The following is a 19023-nucleotide window of genomic DNA, read 5'->3' on the forward strand; positions in this document are numbered from 1 at the left end:
CTCCTCTGCCTGGGTGCCGGGGCCTAAATATCTGACAATGGACTCTTACAGTGGTGGGTGACGTGAAGCCTGATTCTCTGCTATGACATGAAGACTGATTCTCTGCTGACATGAAGCCAGATTCTCTGTTAAGGGACCTCTCTCCTCTGCCTGGGTGCCGGGGCCTAAATATCTGACAATGGACTGTTACAGTGGTGGGTGACGTGAAGCCAGATTCTCTGCTATGGGACCTCTCTCCAATTGATATTGGTTAATTTTTATTTATTTTATTTTTATTTTTATTCATTTCCCTATCCACATTTGTTTGCAGGGGATTTACCTACATGTTGCTGCCTTTTGCAGCCCTCTAACTCTTTCCTGGACTGTTTTACAGCCTTTTTAGTGCCGAAAAGTTCGGGTCCCCATTGACTTCAATGGGGTTTGGGTTCGGGACGAAGTTCGGGTCGGGTTCGGATCCCGAACCCGAACATTTCCGGGAAGTTCGGCCGAACTTCTTGAACCCGAACATCCAGGTGTTCGCTCAACTCTATTCAGGATAGTATTTGGTGGTATTGGGGAGCACAGCGAGCAGCAGGAGCACACTGTGTCGACTACAGGTTTGGGGATGATGATAGAAATGTGAGGAAGCTAAGATGTCTGTGCGTCACACTCTGCAGAGACGAGGCGGCTGAAAGAAGTTGTCTGGACCGAAAAAAATTAACTTTAATTATGGCTTAAAAACTATATTTTTGCAATTTTTTTTTTATTTCTCTTTTCTCTGCTCGATGCAATTTTGATATGGGCTGTATTTTATTTTTTTATTTTGACTTCAGCCTGTGCCGATTGTCACTTCTAATCCTTTTATAAAGGAGCAGGTGCTCCTTTTTATATTTTCTTCTTCATTGGCTGATTTGTTTTGTGGCTTTCCAGTTTCCAGTTATAGAAATATTCTTATCAGGTGGTTCTATAACCACTCATAGGATATGTGACAATTTTTTCAAAAGTCTCAGCAAGGTGTGTAATGCGACAATTTTATGGCATGTCCTGGTTGGCGTTGATTTGTGTATTATTAAGCAACAATTTAGAAAGGCACATAATAAATTTGTAATAAATGTGGCAAAAACTATATGTCTTAACCCCTTAAGGACACAGCCATATTTCACCTTAAAGGGTTTCTACCACTTCAGTTTGACCAAATTAGCTTTCAGACACTAGCGATCTGCTAGTGTCTGATCTCCGTAACCATGCAATTCTTAGACCTTTGTGTGGAGCCATTTCATTTAAAAACTAACTTTTATTCCTATGCAAATGAGCCTCTAGGTGCTATGGGGGCGTCTTTTCAGCACCTAGAGGCTCGGTCTACTCACACTGTATGCCCGCCAATCTCTCTTGAATGCCTGCCTCCATCACAGCCATCGGACGAATTCACGCGCCTGCGCCGTTCACTTCTGTCATCGGCGCAGGCGCAGTGAGTGAATGATACGCCCCTGATGCCGGATTCCTCACTACGCCTGCGCCGACTACATCACAGTGAGGAAGCCGGCATCAGGAGAGCGGCCTTCACTCACTGCGCCTGTGCCGAAGACAGAAGTGAACGGCGCAGGCGCGTAAATTCGTCCGATGGCTGTGATGGAGGCAGGCATTCAAGAGAGATGGGCGGGCATACAGTGTGAGTAGACCGAGCCTCTAGGTGCTGAAAAGACGCCCCCATAGCACCTAGAGGCTCATTTGCATAGGAATAAAAGTTAGTTTTTAAATGAAATGGCTCCACACAAAGGTCTAAGAATTGCATGGTTACGGAGATCAGACACTAGCAGATCGCTAGTGTCTGAAAGCTAATTTGGTCAAACTGAAGTGGTAGAAACCCTTTAAAGAAGACCTTTCACTAGAATAAAACTTCTAAACTAACTATACAGACATGTAGAGCGGCGCCCAGGGATCTCCCTGCACTTACTGTTATCCCTGGGCGCCGCTCCGTTCTCCCAGTATTGCCTCCGGTATCTTCATAGTTAGGCTCCACTTAGTGTAACCTGCCGGCGTCTCATTCTCCCATGCTGTAGCGCTGGTATATAGTTGGTTTTAGAATTTTTAGTCTAGTGAAAGGTCCTCTTTAAGGACCAGGCCATTTTTTGCAAATCTGACCAGTGTCACTTTACAGTATGTGTGAATAACTTTAAAACGCTTTTACTTATCCAAGCCATTCTGCGATTTTTTATTTTTTTTGTCACATATTGTACTTCATGACACTGGTAAAATGGAGTAAAAATAAAACATTTACCAAAAATTTGCAAATTTCCAGGTTAGAATTTCTCGACTTCTATAATACATAGTGATACCTCCAAAAATATGGATTTGGCGGCGAGGGACTGGAACAAGGGGATAATAGTATAAGTTATCCATGTACAGGTGGTAACCCTTATCTAGCAGTGGGTGCATAAGGTCCCACACAAGTTTCCTGCTAACACCTAGAGTGGGGGGACATTCTGGGGGTTGAATACTGGATTCTCACACCTCGTATACACGGAATTTGTAAGTGTACCCTGAGGTACTCTCACAAAGTTTCTACAGCTTCATGCCATACCTCACCCACTTAGAGGGAACATACTGGTGGAAAATAAGTCTCCCCTTTAAATCAATGAGAGAATCATCAACCGCGACCTCCCTTTCAGGTACATAGGCCTCCAAAAATTTGGCCCCAAAGTGATCGATGACTGGCCTGATATTGTACAGGCGGTCATAGGCAGGATCACCTTGGGGGGACATGCTGCATTATCTGAATGATGCAGGCATTTCCAGATGGCCTTAAACTGGGAGCATGTCATGGCCGTTCTGTAAAGTGGGGTCTGGTAGAGGATGTCCCCACTGCAGTACAGCCTGACACAGTTTTTTTTTTTTACTAGAACCATGTGCAGCACGAGGCCCCAAAACATCCTCATATTGGCTGCACTGAACGGAGTCCAGCCACCGGCCCTTGCCAAAAAGGATCCCGGGTGTTAAGCTATGAACTGTTGGGCATACAAGTTTGTTTGCTCCACCATCAGATTCACAAAGTGGTCACTGAAAAAAAATATATAAAATAGTCATATTCAGTGAAGCCCACTGTGGGAATCTGAATTCCTGCTTGGCCAACAAAATCAGGAATCACAGGCTCAAAATCCTCTGGTGTACACCATGCAAGTTCACCGGTAGGGCACGCAGGTGGACTGATCTGGTGGGCCGGGAAACTAGTACGAGCCCCAGAGCTGCTCGTACTAGAGTGGGCCACAGGGTCCCTGGCATGGCGGTCCCCTTGCTCTGCCTGGCAGTGTCTCCGCCGCCTTGGGGGCTCATCATCATCGCTAGATGAAAAAAGAAAAGTGGGGTCATCCTTGTCCTCACTGGGGCTCTTGGAGTCAGAGGCAAGCAGGGCGTATGCCTCCTCGGCCGAGAACCTTCAGCGGGCCATAGGGGAGTGTGTGTGCGTGCGTAGAAAACTTTATTTAGTGTGCGTGTGTGTGAGGCGGCATGGGTGTTTGCAGACTTTGCCCTAAACCTAACAGAAAAATAAATAAATAAATGAAAAAAAGTGAAAAAAATAGGATTCAAACTCGCTGATCAGCCGTCCAAAGCTGATCAGCCATGGGGTGGGTGATGCGCTAACAGTGGCCAGACGCTAACCCAGAAACACAGCAAACCGCAGCTCTGAATTTACCTGTGGTTTGCTGTGATCACAGATGGGGGGGGGGTCACAGGACCCCCTCGGCATTGTCACAGAGTGCCTGCCGAATGATTTCAGTAGGCACTCTGCACTCTGTTCCGATCACCGTCCAGGTTAAAAACCATGCAGTTGGGTTGCTGTGCTGGCAATAAGCCTATGTAGAAACTTGTCTATATACAGAATAGATGCATGTTAAATATCAGGCACAAAAATAATGAATATGAAGAGACACAGCTTCCCTAGTATTGTGTAGATACATTACTCATTACATTTACTTAATTATTGCTGAGGAAATCTTGGTTTGTAACTTATTAGTTTATTCAAAAAGAGTATTGAAATATCAATGGATGCGGTTTGTAAAACAAAAGTAGAATTACAACAAAATGAAGCACAGTAGATGCAGAAGACAATTTTTAAATTACTTGTGCACATTGATATTTTCTAGCCAAGGTTTAAAATATTCTATACTGAACACAAAAATTATTGTCTCAATTGGCTTCATTCATCCAAATATCCTTAACCTCTGTTAGAAGAACAGTTTCAGCAGTAGAAGACACGCAATGGCCGGAGCCAGGACGATGTTATGGACACTAAGGCCACCGCTGGTGCAGATGAACTTAACATCGGTTGTCACTCCTCCAGCGATTGCGGACTGGCTGCCGATGTCGCAGATGGACTTTGATGCGCACCCTCGAATGGCTGCTGAAGCTGACGCTGATCCTGAAAAAGACACAATTTCATTTAAAACAACATTAAAGCTGGGTTCACCTCATGTTTTATGCCTGTGTTTGACGTATACGTTAGGAAAAAAAATTAATCCTGTAAAGTACTGGAAGAAAAAAAAAATATATATAATTTTTTAAACAATGGAACTCTATAGTGAACAGATGCCACTGCATTGCATTAATCTGAATCATCCATTTAACGTATACTTTTTTTGTATACGTAAGGCTACTTTCACACTAGCGGCACAGACCTCCGGCAGGCTGTTCCGTCGGGTGAACAGCCTGTAGGATCCGTCCTGCGGCTACTGACCGTGTGCCCCCGGACTGCCGCTCCGTCCCCTAGAACTCCGCCCTGCCCCCATTTTAGTCAATGGGGACGGAGCAGCAGTTCGGGGGCACATGTTCACTAGCGGCAGGACGGATCCGACAGGCTGTTCACCCGACGGAACAGCCTGCCGGAGGTCTGTGCCGCTAGTGTGAAAGTAGCCTTAAATGGGTGGCCAAAACGTGAAATAAAAGTGAAGCCAGCCTTAGCCACATATATGAAGATTTCTTAGCCTGAGCATTGTTTTTTTTTATTTTGTTTTCTCATTTTTCTATAAAACTATTTTCATAAATGAGGTTTATTTAGGATATTTTTTTATCAGTCTTCAAGCTTTTTTTTACCCACAGCAAAGACCTAGATAATTTGGTAGGAAAATCATTTTTTCCCTACTACCGTTAGCCCTCAATGCCAATAAGTAGCATGAAAGAGGCTCAAACAAATGTCTCCTTCCTTAGCTTTTCCTTAGGCCTCATGCACACGACCGTTTGTTTTTTTTGCGGTCCGCAAAAACGGATTCTGTAGTTCCGTGATCCGTGTCCATTTTTCCTTCCGTGGGTCTTTCTTGATTTTTGGAGGATCCACGGACATGAAGGAAAAAGTCATTTTGGTGTCCACCTGGCCGTGTGGAGCCAAACGGATCCGTCCTGACTTACAATGCAAGTCAATGGGGATGGATCCGTTTGACGTTGACACAATATGGTGCAATTGCAAATGGATCCGTCCCACATTGTGTAAAGTCAGGAGTCCCTATTATACAATCGGATCTGAGTTTTCTCCAATCCGATGGTATATTTTAACTTGAAGCGTCTCCATTACCATGGGAACGCCTCTATGTTAGAATATACCATCGGATTTGAGTTACATCGTGAAAACTCATATCTGACAGTATATTCTAACACAGAGGCGTTCCCGTGGTGATGGGGACACTTCAAGTTAGAATATACTACAAACTGTGTACATGACTGCCCCCTTCCCCCTGCTGCCAGGCAGCACCCGATCTCTTACAGGGGGCTGTGATCCGCTCAATTAACCCCTCAGGTTACGCACTTGAAGGGTTAATTGTGCGTATCATAGCCCCCTGCAAGAGATCAGGGGCTGCAAGGCAGCAGGGGGAAGACCCCCCTCCCTCCCCAGTTTTAATTTCATTGGTGGCCAGTGTGCGGCCTCCCCCTGGCCCCCCTCCCTCCCTCTATTGTATTAATTTAATTGGTGGCCACTGCGGCCCCCCCTCCCTCCCTTTATTGTATTAATTTCATTGGTGGCCAGTGTGCGGCCTCCCCCCCCCCCTTCCCGATCATTGGTGGCAGCGGAGAGTTCAGATCGGAGTCCCAGTTTAATCACTGGGGCTTCAATGGGTAACCATGGCAACCAGGACGCTACTGCAGTCCTGGTTGCCATGGTTACTTAGCAATATTAGAAGCATCATACTTACCTGCTGCGCTGTCTGTGACCGGCCGGGAGCTTATCCTACTGGTAAGTGACAGATCATTAAGCAATGCGCTGCACAGACCTGTCACTTACCAGTAGGAGGAGCTCCCGGCCGGTCACAGACAGCACAGCAGGTAAGTATGATGCTTCTAATATTGCTAAGTAACCATGGCAACCAGGACTGCAGTAGAATCCTGGTTGCCATGGTTACCAATCGGAGCACCAGCGGTTAAACTGGGACCCCGATCGGAACTCTCCGCTGCCACCAATGATCAGGGGGGGGGGGAGGCCACACACTGGCCACCAATGAAATTAATACAGTGGAGGGAGGGGGGCTGGGAGGGCGGCACACTGGCCACCAATTAAATTAATACAATAAAGGGAGGAAGGGGGGGCCGGGCCGCACTGGCCACCAATGAAATTAAAACTGGGGAGGGAGGGAAGTCTGCCCCCTGCTGCCTGGCAGCCCCTGATCTCTTACAGGGGGCTATGATACGCACAATTAACCCATCAGGTGTGGCACCTGAGGGGTTAATTGTGCGGATCACAGCCCCCTGTAAGAGATCGGGTGCTGCCAGGCAGCAGGGGGCAGTCATGTACACAGTTCGTAGTATATTCTAACTTGAAGCGTCCCCATCACTATGGGAACGCCTCTGTGTTAGAATATACTGTCGGATCTGAGTTTTCACGAAGTGAAAACTCAGCTCTGAAAAAGCTTTTATGCAGACGGATCCTCGGATCCGTCTGTATAAAAGTAGCCTACCGACACGGATCACTGACACGGATGACAATCTTGTGTGCATCGGTGTTTTTTCAGTGACCCATTGACTTGAATGGGTCCGTGAACCGTTGTCCGTTAAAAAAATAGGACAGGATACACGGATCACGGAGGCGGATGACAAACGGTGCATTTCCCGAGTTTCCAACGGACCCTTTGAAAGTCAATGGGTCCGCAGAAAATCACAGAAAATGGAACAACGGCCACGGGTGCACACAACGGCTGTGTGCATGAGGCCTAATCCCGAGACGTGTGATGCCAGATGAAAAAGAACCAATTTTTGTACCTGACACATAAGTTGTCATAAGAAGACACCTATTCTGATCCCCAGTGCATTGTACTGTATCATCGGTGTAACACCAGGTAGAGTCTTCGGAGATGCAGGATCGGCAGACCAGACCATTGGGGGTAGAACTTGTTGTTGGAACTAGAAGAAAACAGGTGAAAGAGAGAAAAATAAAGAACATTGGTTTCCTTAACATTTACATGCTAATGTTTTTCCATGTATGAACCACAGGTATTACTAGAAGAACCACATAGGAACCTCCATATTTCCCATCAGGACACAGGGAAAGTGGTCATTCGTCACATATATTAAGAAATTATTAAACAAGAGTGTAAGAGCAAGTTCCTGAACTCTGTGTAAACGCTGCATGTGGTTCAACCCATTATCCTGCAATGATCTCATGGAAGAGAAATACTGTACCTACCATGAACCAAAACAGATGTTCCTTATCATTTAAATTAATTAAAAAATCTTTCCTGACTTCAAACATGGCAATAAGAATAAACCTCTGGACTAACATCCCAACGTTAGTCATTTAGTACAAAATCTTTACAACTAAGGGGTGTACATAGGTATCAAGTGACACGTTCAAGCTCTTACCACCCCCTGCCACCTCCAAATCCTTCCTTAACCTTGAGTCAACCAAAATGCTAGTGCAGGGATCAGCAACCCCCGCACTCTAGGTGTTCTGAAACTACAACTTCCAAAGTGGTCTATTCACTTCTATGGGAGTTAGAACAGCCGAGCATGTTTGCATACTGGAAGTTGTAGTTTTACAGCAGCTGGCACGTGTGTTAATGCATACTCTCATCATCTCCTGCCTGGACATCTGCAACATCCTCCTCTGTGGCCTCCCAGCTAACGTTCTTGCACCCTTCTAATCAATCTCCAATTCTGCTGCCAATCCATCTCTCCCCTTGTTTCTCCTCCAACCTATAAGGCCATCCACAATCTGCCCCATCCTTACATCTCTGACCTACTCTCCCGATATATTTCCACACATAATCTTGGATCCTCAGATGGCCTCTTTCTTTGCTCTCCTCTTCTGTTCCTTGCACAATCATCTACAAGATTTCTTATATATCTCTTATACTCTGGAGCCCACTATCCCAGCAGATCAGACCCTCCCCTACCTTTCAAAAATGCAACTTGAGATCCCAACTTTTCTAAAAATTCTACAACTTACAATAACCACTAAACAGCCACCTGAGCAGCCTCTACCCTCAGACACTGTCTTTTTTCCATATTCCGTTGTAGATTTTAAGTCCTGACAGGCCGGGCTCTCTCCTCCTCTGTACCATTCTGTTGATACTGTAAGTTCACGCTTACTGTGCTTGTTTTGTTTTATATGTATGTATATTTACCTTTTTTTAGATTTAGATTTGTTTTAGATCGGCAGCGTCCTGGAATAAATGATGCTTAAAAATGAAAATGAATAAATAAATGACATCATAGGGCCACATAGCAAAACTGTTTTGGCCCTCCTTTGCCTAAAAGTCAAGCTTTTGTTCACTTCTATCTTAGCAAAAGTGGAACAGGGACTTAATTAATATGGTGCTCATCCTGAACACTGCATTTCTCAAATCTACACCAGACAAGTGGGACAATTATATACTTGCTTATTTCAGTACCTGATAAAACTGAAAGCCTGCAGCCACCACGAAGGGAGCTTGGTGTATAATTTTGTTTTTTTAAATTTTTACAGTTACAATGGAAGCTGTAAAATCTCTTTACACTCATTTACCCCAAGTGGTGACTGCAAGAAAATTATTAAATTCTACTGTGCCAATGGTTCTACAGAACCGTGCTAGCCTTTGTTTTTGCCACAGTTGTATTGCTGGTGTGTTGTCTTGATATGTGACTGTCAAGTTCAGTATAAAGGTTTTTTACAGTAATAACTAATTCACTTCATCCCCCAACATCACCCCTGCTTTACTCCAAAACACCAGTAATTGTCTGGCAGCTGTCTCTAACATCATGTCCTCTCTGTATCTAAAACTGAACCTCTCAAAAGGTTTTGTAGAATATTCGTCGAATATTCGCACATTCGAATATTCGTTATATTCTACGATTTTTTTTACTCGAAAAATCGGCAAGGTAATGATTGTGTAATATGCAAATTTCCGAAATTCAAATTTTTGTTATACTATTTTTTTAATGCGGATTTTTCAACTTACAACTATTAGACAAATAAGATTATAGTACTATATTAGCTAAATTGCTCTATATTCATTTTTTTTCGAATATTCGCTATATTGCTATAACTTTGTTTTTCCGAATATTCGTAATATTCTAAAACAAGAATATATATCAATACAGCGTGCTATAATCTTCTGTGTCTAATGGTTGTAATTTTTTTCTCAACTGAAGTTCAGATTGGAAAAAAATTACAACTATAAAAAAAAAGATTATAGCACTATATTAGCTAAATTGCTCTATATTCGATTTTTTTTCCGAATATTCACTATATTTTTTATTTTTTTTGATTTTCAACAACTTTTTTTGAGCAAATCAAAGTAGTACAAGAAATGAATAGTGGAGGAATGGCAAGTCTCCACAAAACATAGTACAGGTCAATCAGATACATCATATATATCATAGTGTTATCCATGAGGCCAAACGTTGCGAAAACAACAATTTAGAAAAATAAATGGAGGTCTTCACTTTTATTTTCAAAATGTAGCCATAGACCAAATCTGAGACTCAGAAACTCAAATCATATCAAAAGGTCAAATCTGAGGATTATATGCGAGAATCCAATTCGATGGTCGCATCCGGGGGTCCCATCCGAGATGGGTCTTGGGAGGAAGGATTACTCCTACTGTTGGATTGTAAATTAGGAGGTAATGGGAACATAAGAGGTGTATGAGTGTTGCAAATTTATAGAAGGCGATCGAGGACCCTGATAATGTAAACTCTACAGGTTGGATTGTCAGTAGCCTCTAAAGGAGAACCAATGACTCCAGATTTTCAGGAACTTATGATGGGACCTCAATTCCCATGAGGATAACTCCTCTAGGCGGTAAATCTGGTCAACTTTCAAAAACCATTGTTCCATAGTTGGAACCTCGATAGACAACCATAATACTGGGACCAACAATTTGGCCGCGTTTACTAGATGCTTAAAAAGTGTCAAGTTAGGTGGGGGGGGGCTCGAGGAAAGAGATTCAAGAGGGCAACCTCCGGTGTAGGAGTGATATTTGATTTACATATCTTATTACACGTTTGAAAGATGTTAATCCACCATTTTAACAAAATCAGGCAAGTCCACCATATGTGGAGAAAAGTACCTTTTTCTTTTAAGCATTTCCAACATACGTCAGATGCCGAAGCTGAGTATAAACATGTCTTGTCAGGGGTTTTGTACCATTTTGTTAATATTTTATAGTTGTTCTCTTGAATCTTCACACATCTCGAGGCCTTATGTGAGGAATTATATATAATAAGGGTTTCTTCCAGGGAGAAGCATTTATCTAGGTCTTTTTCCCATAATCTAATGAAGGCTGGCGTTAGGGTAGCAGGGGGAGTCCTTAGTTTATTATACCATTGTGAGATCAATTTGTGAGGGGTATGATCTTGAGAAATTGTGTGCTCAAACCATGTTATAGGGCGTAACAGGTTCTGTAATTGGGCATTTTGAGTCATGTATACCTGTAAAAAGTGAAGTCCATTAAAGCTAGAGAAAGGTACTTTCAGTGTTTTAACAGATAGCAATTGGCCATTGTCATAGAGATCTATCACTTTCATCTGAGATTGACAAATCTCTATGGGTAGGCTATTTTGTAAGGCCAGGGGAGCTAAGTGAAGTATGTCCTTGATCTTAAGGGTGGGGGATGGGAGAGGGGAGCATAGGGGCGAGGTTTGTTATGCATTCCAAGCGTGCAGGGTAGCTCTCATAACTGGAGTGATGTTTGGTTGGAGAGGTAATGGAGACATTCGTCCTAATAGTGCAGATCTAAAAGGTAGCCCAAGTAAGGACTCCTCCATCAAGACCCACGATTTCTGTTTAGGGGCGGTCATCCAGTCTACCACTCTCGTGAGTAGTACAGCTCTGCCATATAGTTCAGGATCTGGCAGTGAGATACCTCCTCTCTCCCTTGGATACAACAGGGCTTTATAGGACGTTCTAGCTTTTTTCTTACTCCAAATGAAGGATCTGAACATGGATCTAAGTTTGGTGTAGAACATAGAAGGGACCGGGATTGGTAAGGTCTGTTGGAGATAAGTAAGTTTGGGAATGATGAGAGATAGCAGAATATTTTTCCTCCCGAACCATGAGAGAGTAGGGACATCCAGGGAATTTAAGTCCTCAGCCAGTTTATTTTGGAGAGGAATATAGTTTAGGTGAAAGAGTTGGCTCGGGTCAGTGTTCAACTTAACTCCTAGGAAAGTTAGGAAAGGAGACGACCAATTAAAGGGAGAACTTGATGCAAGCTGAATCCTAAGTGACTTCTTAAGGCCAGTGGAGATTATAAGTGATTTATTATGATTCACTTTAAAATTGGAGAGCGACCCATAAGTTTCAAGATGACCATAAATCTTAGGAAGAGCTGACTTAGGATTGCTCACTATTAAAAGTAAGTCATCCGCAGAAGCGGCAATTTTATGTTGTTGATCACCAAGAGTAATTCACTGGATGTCCCCGTCTAATCTAATGGTCTGTAGAAGAGGTTCCAATGCTAGGACGAATAAGAGGGGGGATAGGGGGCACCCTTGATGAGTGCCGTTGCGTATCTGAAATGGATCAGACAAGGTGTCATTTACCCGGACTGATGCTGAAGCATAATGATACATGGCTTCAATTGCATGTATAAAGGGAGAAGGGAAATTACGGGATGTCAACGCTGAATACATAAAGGACCAGTTGACCCTATCGAAGGCCTTCTCAACATCAGTGCTGAGAAGGACCAGGGGGATATTTTTCCTCTTGACGAAATGGATAATATTGAGAATCCGGGCCGTATTGTCTTTTCCTTCTCTTTGTTTTACGAACCCTACTTGATCCCTGTGGATCAGCAAAGGAAGAAGTTTCGCTAATCTATTCGCGAGCATTTTTGCTAAAAGTTTTAAATCTATATTAAGGAGGGAAATGGGTCTATAATTGGGACATAGGGAATGGTCCTTACCTTCCTTGGGAATTAGAGTTATGTGAGCTCTGGTCATATCAGTTGATAGGGGTATTCCTTATAAAGTGTTATTATATAGCGGAAGAAGGTGTGGGATCAATATTTCATGAAAATACAAATAGTAGGGAATAGGGAGTCCATTCGAGTCCTGGGCATTTCCCTCTAGGGGAATTTTTAATGGCCCCCAGAAGTTCCTCTGAGGAGAAAGGGGAGGCTAAGTGTGTTCTGTCTTGTTCCGAGAGTGTTGGCATGGCTAATTTATCTAAGTACGCTTTAGTAAGCAATGTTAGTTCCGCGTCGCCCAAGAGGGGTTGGGGTGGTTTGAGGTTGTAAAGGGATTCGTAATAATCTCTAAATAGAGAGGCTATTTTATTAGATTCAAAAGTTAATGCTCCTTCTGGGGTCTTTAATTTATGTACGCTAATTGTTACGTTTTCTGCGTTTGAGCCTGGACATCATGTAGCGAGAGGCCTTGTTCCCGTGTGCAAATATTTTGTATTGGGAGTGTAGATAGAATTTGGCAGATGCTATATTTAAAAGGTTTTTGAGGGAAGCCCTACAGGATGAAAGTTCTTGTAGATGTGTTTCCAACAGAGACCTTTTATGAGCCCTTTCTAGGAAAGATATCTTTTCATGGAGGGAATCTATTTGTTTTTGCCTTTCTTTCTTCAGGTGAGCCCCTAGGCCGATACAATGGCCTCTTATGTATGCTTTATGGGCATCCCATATCGTTTGGTATGTAACCTCAGGGGTACAGTTAGTAGCAAAGTAGTCTCTTAACAGGCACGTTAATTTACATTTGGTATCTGGTGAACTAATGAGTTGTTTGTTAAACCTCCAATGGCACGTAGGTTTATGGTTGGGGGGGGATTCATATGAAGGTAGATTGGGGCATGGTCAGAAAGGATTATGGAACCTATATCCGTCTTGGAACATAGTTGCAGATGTTCCTTTTGAAACAAAAAGAGAGTCTAAGCATTGATAAGACCTGTGTAGTGAGGAGTAAAAGGTGTAGTCTCTAGAGTCAGGATACATAGTACGCCAAACATCAATCAGGTGGGCTTTAGCCATAGTGCGCAAAAGCGAGCGTAAGCCCTTCAGGGACTGGGCAGATTTTTGGGAAGAGGAATCAATGAGAGGATTTAGGACTAGATTTAAGTCTCCCCCTACCACCGTAACGCCACCTCTAAAAGATTCAAATTTTAGTATGGTTGATTTCAGCCAAGTAATTTGGTGCTTATTTGGGGCGTAGATATTCACAAAGGTGTAAAGGTGTTGACCTATTTTGCCCTTGATCATTATAAATCGGCCATCAGGGTCACACAATTGATCGTCTAGGATAAAAGGCACTTTTCCTTGAAAGCCTATGCTAACTCCTCTAGAGTTTGATGATGGGGAACCACAATTGTACCAATTGGGGTAGAATGAAAAGGATAGGTTAGGGAAATGCTGATTCTTAAAATGAGTTTCTTGTAGGAAAACTATGCTCGCTTTATCTCTTCTCAAGATCCCAAAAATCTGGCTACGCTTAGATGGTGAATTGCATCCCTTAACATTATAGGAGGCAATATTAATAGCCATCATAGGGACGAGGAGGAGAGACAAGATGCTGAAACATATAGGTGTGAAATTTTGTTACAGTAGTGAGTGGATCAGGGTACTTAACATCTGGTCGAAGTGTTAATGAAGATCTTAGTCTCGGTGAAGATTTGACGCGTCTCGGATGGACACACCAGTGAGTAAGTAATGACCTGGGAAAAAAAACAATAAAACGAACACAAATTGAACAAAGTAAAAACTAAAATTATCAAAACATATAGGTCTTGAAGGACCTGTTGAGAGGGGGAAAACGGAATTTGCCAATTATGGACCTGGCCCTGTCATAGAAGCCGCAGGGTCAAAACTAAATCTGTGTAATATGGATGATACATAGGAATGAGCAATTTGTGTTTCAGACTCCTCAAAGAAATTGACTAATCCTATGTTATTTAAAGAAAGGGAGGGAAGCCTACATATAAGTAGCGGGGGTATCCGGGGTGAAATGAAGATGGTGGGTGGGGTGGGATGAGGGTAGGATATGGGCAATAGGATTGAAAAGCAAACAAAGACATCCTTGTTTTACTAGAGAAATATCACTGACGTGGGAAAAAAGCCAGGGGTTACTGAATATATAAGCTAGATGCCGCTGAATACATAAGTCAAAAGTTTACTGCATATATAAGCCAGAGGCCGCTGAGTACATAAGTCAGAGGCCGCTGAGCACATAGGTCAAAGGTTGTTAATTATACAAGCCTGAGGCCGCTGAGTACATAGGCGTGCCCAGAGGCAGCAGATAGCATAGTGTGGCATAATGGTGTCGGATACACGGTGGATCATCGCAGAAAGGAAAAAGTGCTGAGGCAATGTGTATCTGGGAACCTTTTTAGGGGCTACAGAATATATATCAAAGCATACGATTCTGAAGAAATTTTGTGATAGAAAACCACAGTAATGGCTTGGGTTAAAAAACATATGGGATACCCCTCAAACCTTATTATCCATTAAAGATCCTCACTATTTTAAGTGATAACTATATGGCATCAGAACAACATACAAATCATACTATGCAGCACCCTATCAATTGTGTCAGTGGCAAGATAGACCTTAAAATACATATTTATGCTATGCAACATATATAACATAATAGTGTGTCTACAGGTGTACTATCACATAGTAATAAAAGACAATATCGTCTAATCTGGCGAATTCTTAAGGATATCACAGGGCACCCCAACTCCAGACACAGCAACGTCAGGACTAAGGGAAAAGATCGCGACACCTGCTGTCGCTGGGCACAACATATCAGCATACCACTGGGTGCGTTAAGAGTCCAGGTAAGCTACCCGACATTGTTAATGAAGATGCTTAGTTCATCCTGACTGTAACAGGGTTATCACCTATTATTACAAACATAAAGGGAGTGAGAAGGAGAGTGTAGAAGGGGGAAGGTTGAGATCGTTATACTCATCCAGTTGACACAGAATAAGGAGAAGCTGCCAAAATTTGCTTTAGAAGACGTCTGCAGCTATGCTTCTTGGGGTGAGAGGATGGTTCTTCTTCTTTTCTCTCTGCCTCAGGGCTTTAGAGGTGCTCTTCTGTTCAAAAGGTAAAATTTTTGGGAGTCCCGGCAGTGATGTTAGATCCTGGACCAAGTCCCAATCTTCAATTTCTAGGGGAGGAATGTCCAGAAGATCCATGTCCATGTAAGACTTGATGGTGATCCTCTTGCCTTGATAAGAAAAGGACAGTCCAAACGTAAATTGCCATCGATATAGGATTTTTTGATTTCTAAGCCAATCGGTGAGGGGCTTGAGGGACCTTCTTTTTTTGAAGGGTAATTGGAGCCAGATCCTGATATATACTGATCGGGGCCCCATTGTATTTAATTCCATTTGGTAAGCGCACCTTGCTTATTACATCTTCTTTATCTTGGAAGTGGAGAAAACGGCATATAATATCCCTAGGGGGTTCATTGCCCTTTGGTCTCGGCCGCAAGGCCCAGTGGGCTCTCTCTATTGCTATTGATGCAGAGCGATCAGGGCCTAGTACACTTTCACAGATCTCCTTGACTATATCTGAGGAGTCTTGGGGGGAGTCGGTTTCTGGGACCCCCCTAAACCGTAAGTTGTTTCTTCTCCCCCGGTTCTCCTGGTCCTCCAAGGCATTTAAAGTTTCATTTAGGCGCGATTGACACTTATGCAGGCTAATGGCTGTGGCTTCCTGAAAATCCAGGATCACGGCCTGATTGTTCTCAAGGGTTTCTACCCTGCCGCCCACATGTCTGACGTCTTGTCTTAATGAAGAGAGCTCACTCACGAGCGGCTCCATTGCCCGTTGTAATGCTGAGTCCAGATACTTCCTGGAGATCGGTAGGTGTTTGCTATGTCTGTAGTCTTCTACATCGCTGCCTTCTGCCTGGAGATCCGTCTCACTCTCTTCAGCTTCTTTACAAGGCTCCGGCGTCATCTTGGCTTCCCGCACTGCACAGATTGCGGCTGCCTTTTTGATGAACTTATCCATATCTCCGCAGTTCGTTGCTTGCTTGTGGGAGAGGGATGAATCCCCCACTTTTTGCTGACCGATTTTGCCCATGTTTTATTCCGAGCAGCTAACGTTAGCAGCTAAAAGGCCAGGTCTGAACAGCAGAGCTCAAGCGCACACGTCCATACCGGTCTGGCGCTAACTCCGCCCCCCCCCAATATTCGCTATATTGCTATAACCTTGTTTTTTCGAATATTTGTAATATTCTAAAACAAGAATATATAGCAATATAGCGAATATTCTAAAAAAGCAAATATAGAGCAATTTAGCTAATATAGTGCTATAATCTTTTTTTTATAGTTGGAATTTTTTTTCCAATCGGAACTTCAGATGAGAAAAAAATTACAACTATTAGACAAAGAAGATTATAGCACTATATTAGCTAAATTGCTCTATATTAGTTATTTTTTTTAATATTCGCTATATTACGAATATTATAGCAATATAGTGAATATTCGGAAAAAATAAATCGAATATAGAGCAATTTAGCTAATATAGTGCTATAATCTTCTTTGTCTAATAGTTGTAAGTTGAAAAATTTGCAATAAAAAATTAGTATTATGAAAATTCGCAAACACTACTCCTAAAGTCAAATATACTGCAGCCTTCTCATTGGCCCACAAGCTAGAAGCAGGGAGGGATCATGTGTACTGATTATTTTTTTTTTCGAATATTCAAAATTACGAATATATATCACTATATTCTAAATATTCACAAATTTTTTATAGTACCTATATTCGCGATAAAAATTCAAAATTCGAATATTCGTGATCAACACTAATATTCAATACCTTACACGCTCTTGCCATCTGCACCTCAAGAATATCACCAGAATCCGCCCTTTTATTATGGTGGAAACGGCAAAAACTCTTGTTGCCTTGATTCATTCTTGTCTTGACTACTGAAACGCATTACTAATCGGTCTCCCCCTCACTAAACTCTCCCCCCTTCAGTCTGTCCTAAATGCTGCAGCCAGGCTCATCTATCCATCCACCCACTACACTGATGCTACTAGTCTGTGCCAGTCACTTCACCACAGAACACAGTTCAAACTTCTCACCCTCACCCACAAAGCTCTCCTCAATGCTGCACCTCTATATGTCTCCTCCATCTACCACCCTACTCTTGCTCTCCGTTCTGTTAGCGGCCTAAAGTTAATAATCTCCATAATTCGTACCTCTCACTCCCATCTTCAAGAATTTTCTCAAGCTGCACCTACTCTGGAATACTCTGCCCCTGGAATATTAGGTCAATTCACAACTTCTCCACCTTCAAATGTGCCTTAAAAACACAACTTTTCAGGCAGGCTTATCAAGCTACCTAAAATGAAAATTCCCCGAATAAACCTCTCCCCCACCAACTCCTCTGGCCTGAACTTGATCCTCTAACAGTCCCAAACCCAAAACAGATCAGCCGGCACCACTCCTGTCAATAATGGCTTGAATCCTACTTATCACAATCAACTACCTTATGTGTCACCCCCAATTCATCATTGACTTAATAGGATGGAAGATCACTTCCGTCAGCTGCCAGACCTGCCACCAAGTACCCTCACTCCCCAAATAACACTCTGAAGCCAGTCCGTAACAGCCCGTTTATTAAACAAACAAATTATTTATCAACTTTATTTTAATGATCACAATAATAAGACATAAACAGTAATAAGACATAAACACATAAACAAAGTGGAATAAATTCCAACACATTGAGAATGGATCCTAGAAGGCAACCCAAGCAAGCTGCGTTATTCACTCCCATCGCTACTTGACTTTCCACCTTACCCTTGGCCGCAGTCACAGACCCAAAGGTACCAAATCCTCCAAAATTTCATCTCCATCCACCTCTGTAAGCATTTTAGCCCAAACAGGAGCCCCAGCCATCAGCTTACCAAACCTCATGAGATGCACGCTCCCACGTGTCATGGACCTTTTAAACATTGTATTGCCTTCCAGGACCCTCCATTAACCGGCCACAAACAAACACAGGAGACACCTCACCTGTGGACGTCCTGCCACACTCTCAGAGCTGTCTCAAGACCCTCCTGTAACCCTAAGGCCCACAAATCCATACCCACATCATTGAGATGCACACCATCAGCCTTCAATAATTGAGGCGATGCAGCCTCCAATTCCATATGGTGCACCACAAATTCGCCCTGACGACGGACAAAATGACCAACCTCCTTGATAAGCTTTGCCCGGGCCCTATTAAATTAGCTCCACTGACCTCGCAAACCGCCATGACCTTCTAGCAACCACCTCAGACCAAACGACCAACAAATCAGGAGAATCTCCCAGCAACCGCAACAGATCCAGTTTGATGTCACGGATCACATCCCTAGAACGACAAATCGTTCCCCCCAACATGCAAAACTAAATTGTCGGGGGGGCCTATCCAACAAGGCAAAAGCATGAAATTCCAGACAATACCCGACACCACAAAAGCCCCCTCACACCAAGACTTGCAACTCCTCCGGCCAAAAACCCAATTGCCTTCCATTCCTCTGCATGTCGGCTCTCAGCGCTCCCCAGTGAATGTATGAATGACCCAGAATCCACGCCAAACATGAAGAAGACCCTAAAAAACAAACACAATGAGA

The 19023-nt window shown here is 43.1% G+C and overlaps 1 protein-coding gene across 1 annotated transcript in view; it reads right to left on the reverse strand.

Moving 5' to 3' along the window:
• Nucleotides 1–3975: 3975 nt before the first annotated feature.
• Nucleotides 3976–19023, reverse strand: part of LOC122927107 (phospholipase A2 inhibitor and Ly6/PLAUR domain-containing protein-like) — an 89543-nt gene continuing 74495 nt past the window's right edge. Inside the window, exons 5-6 of the mRNA XM_044278690.1 lie at nucleotides 7219–7359; nucleotides 3976–4396 (exon numbers count right to left, since the gene is read on the reverse strand). Of these exons, the coding sequence (XP_044134625.1) occupies nucleotides 4203–4396; nucleotides 7219–7359 (335 nt within the window). The 3' untranslated portion in view covers nucleotides 3976–4202. The remainder of the gene's footprint in view (nucleotides 4397–7218; nucleotides 7360–19023) is intronic.

Source organism: Bufo gargarizans, chromosome 2, assembly GCF_014858855.1.
Source record: "Bufo gargarizans isolate SCDJY-AF-19 chromosome 2, ASM1485885v1, whole genome shotgun sequence".
NCBI classification, from domain to species: domain Eukaryota; kingdom Metazoa; phylum Chordata; class Amphibia; order Anura; family Bufonidae; genus Bufo; species Bufo gargarizans.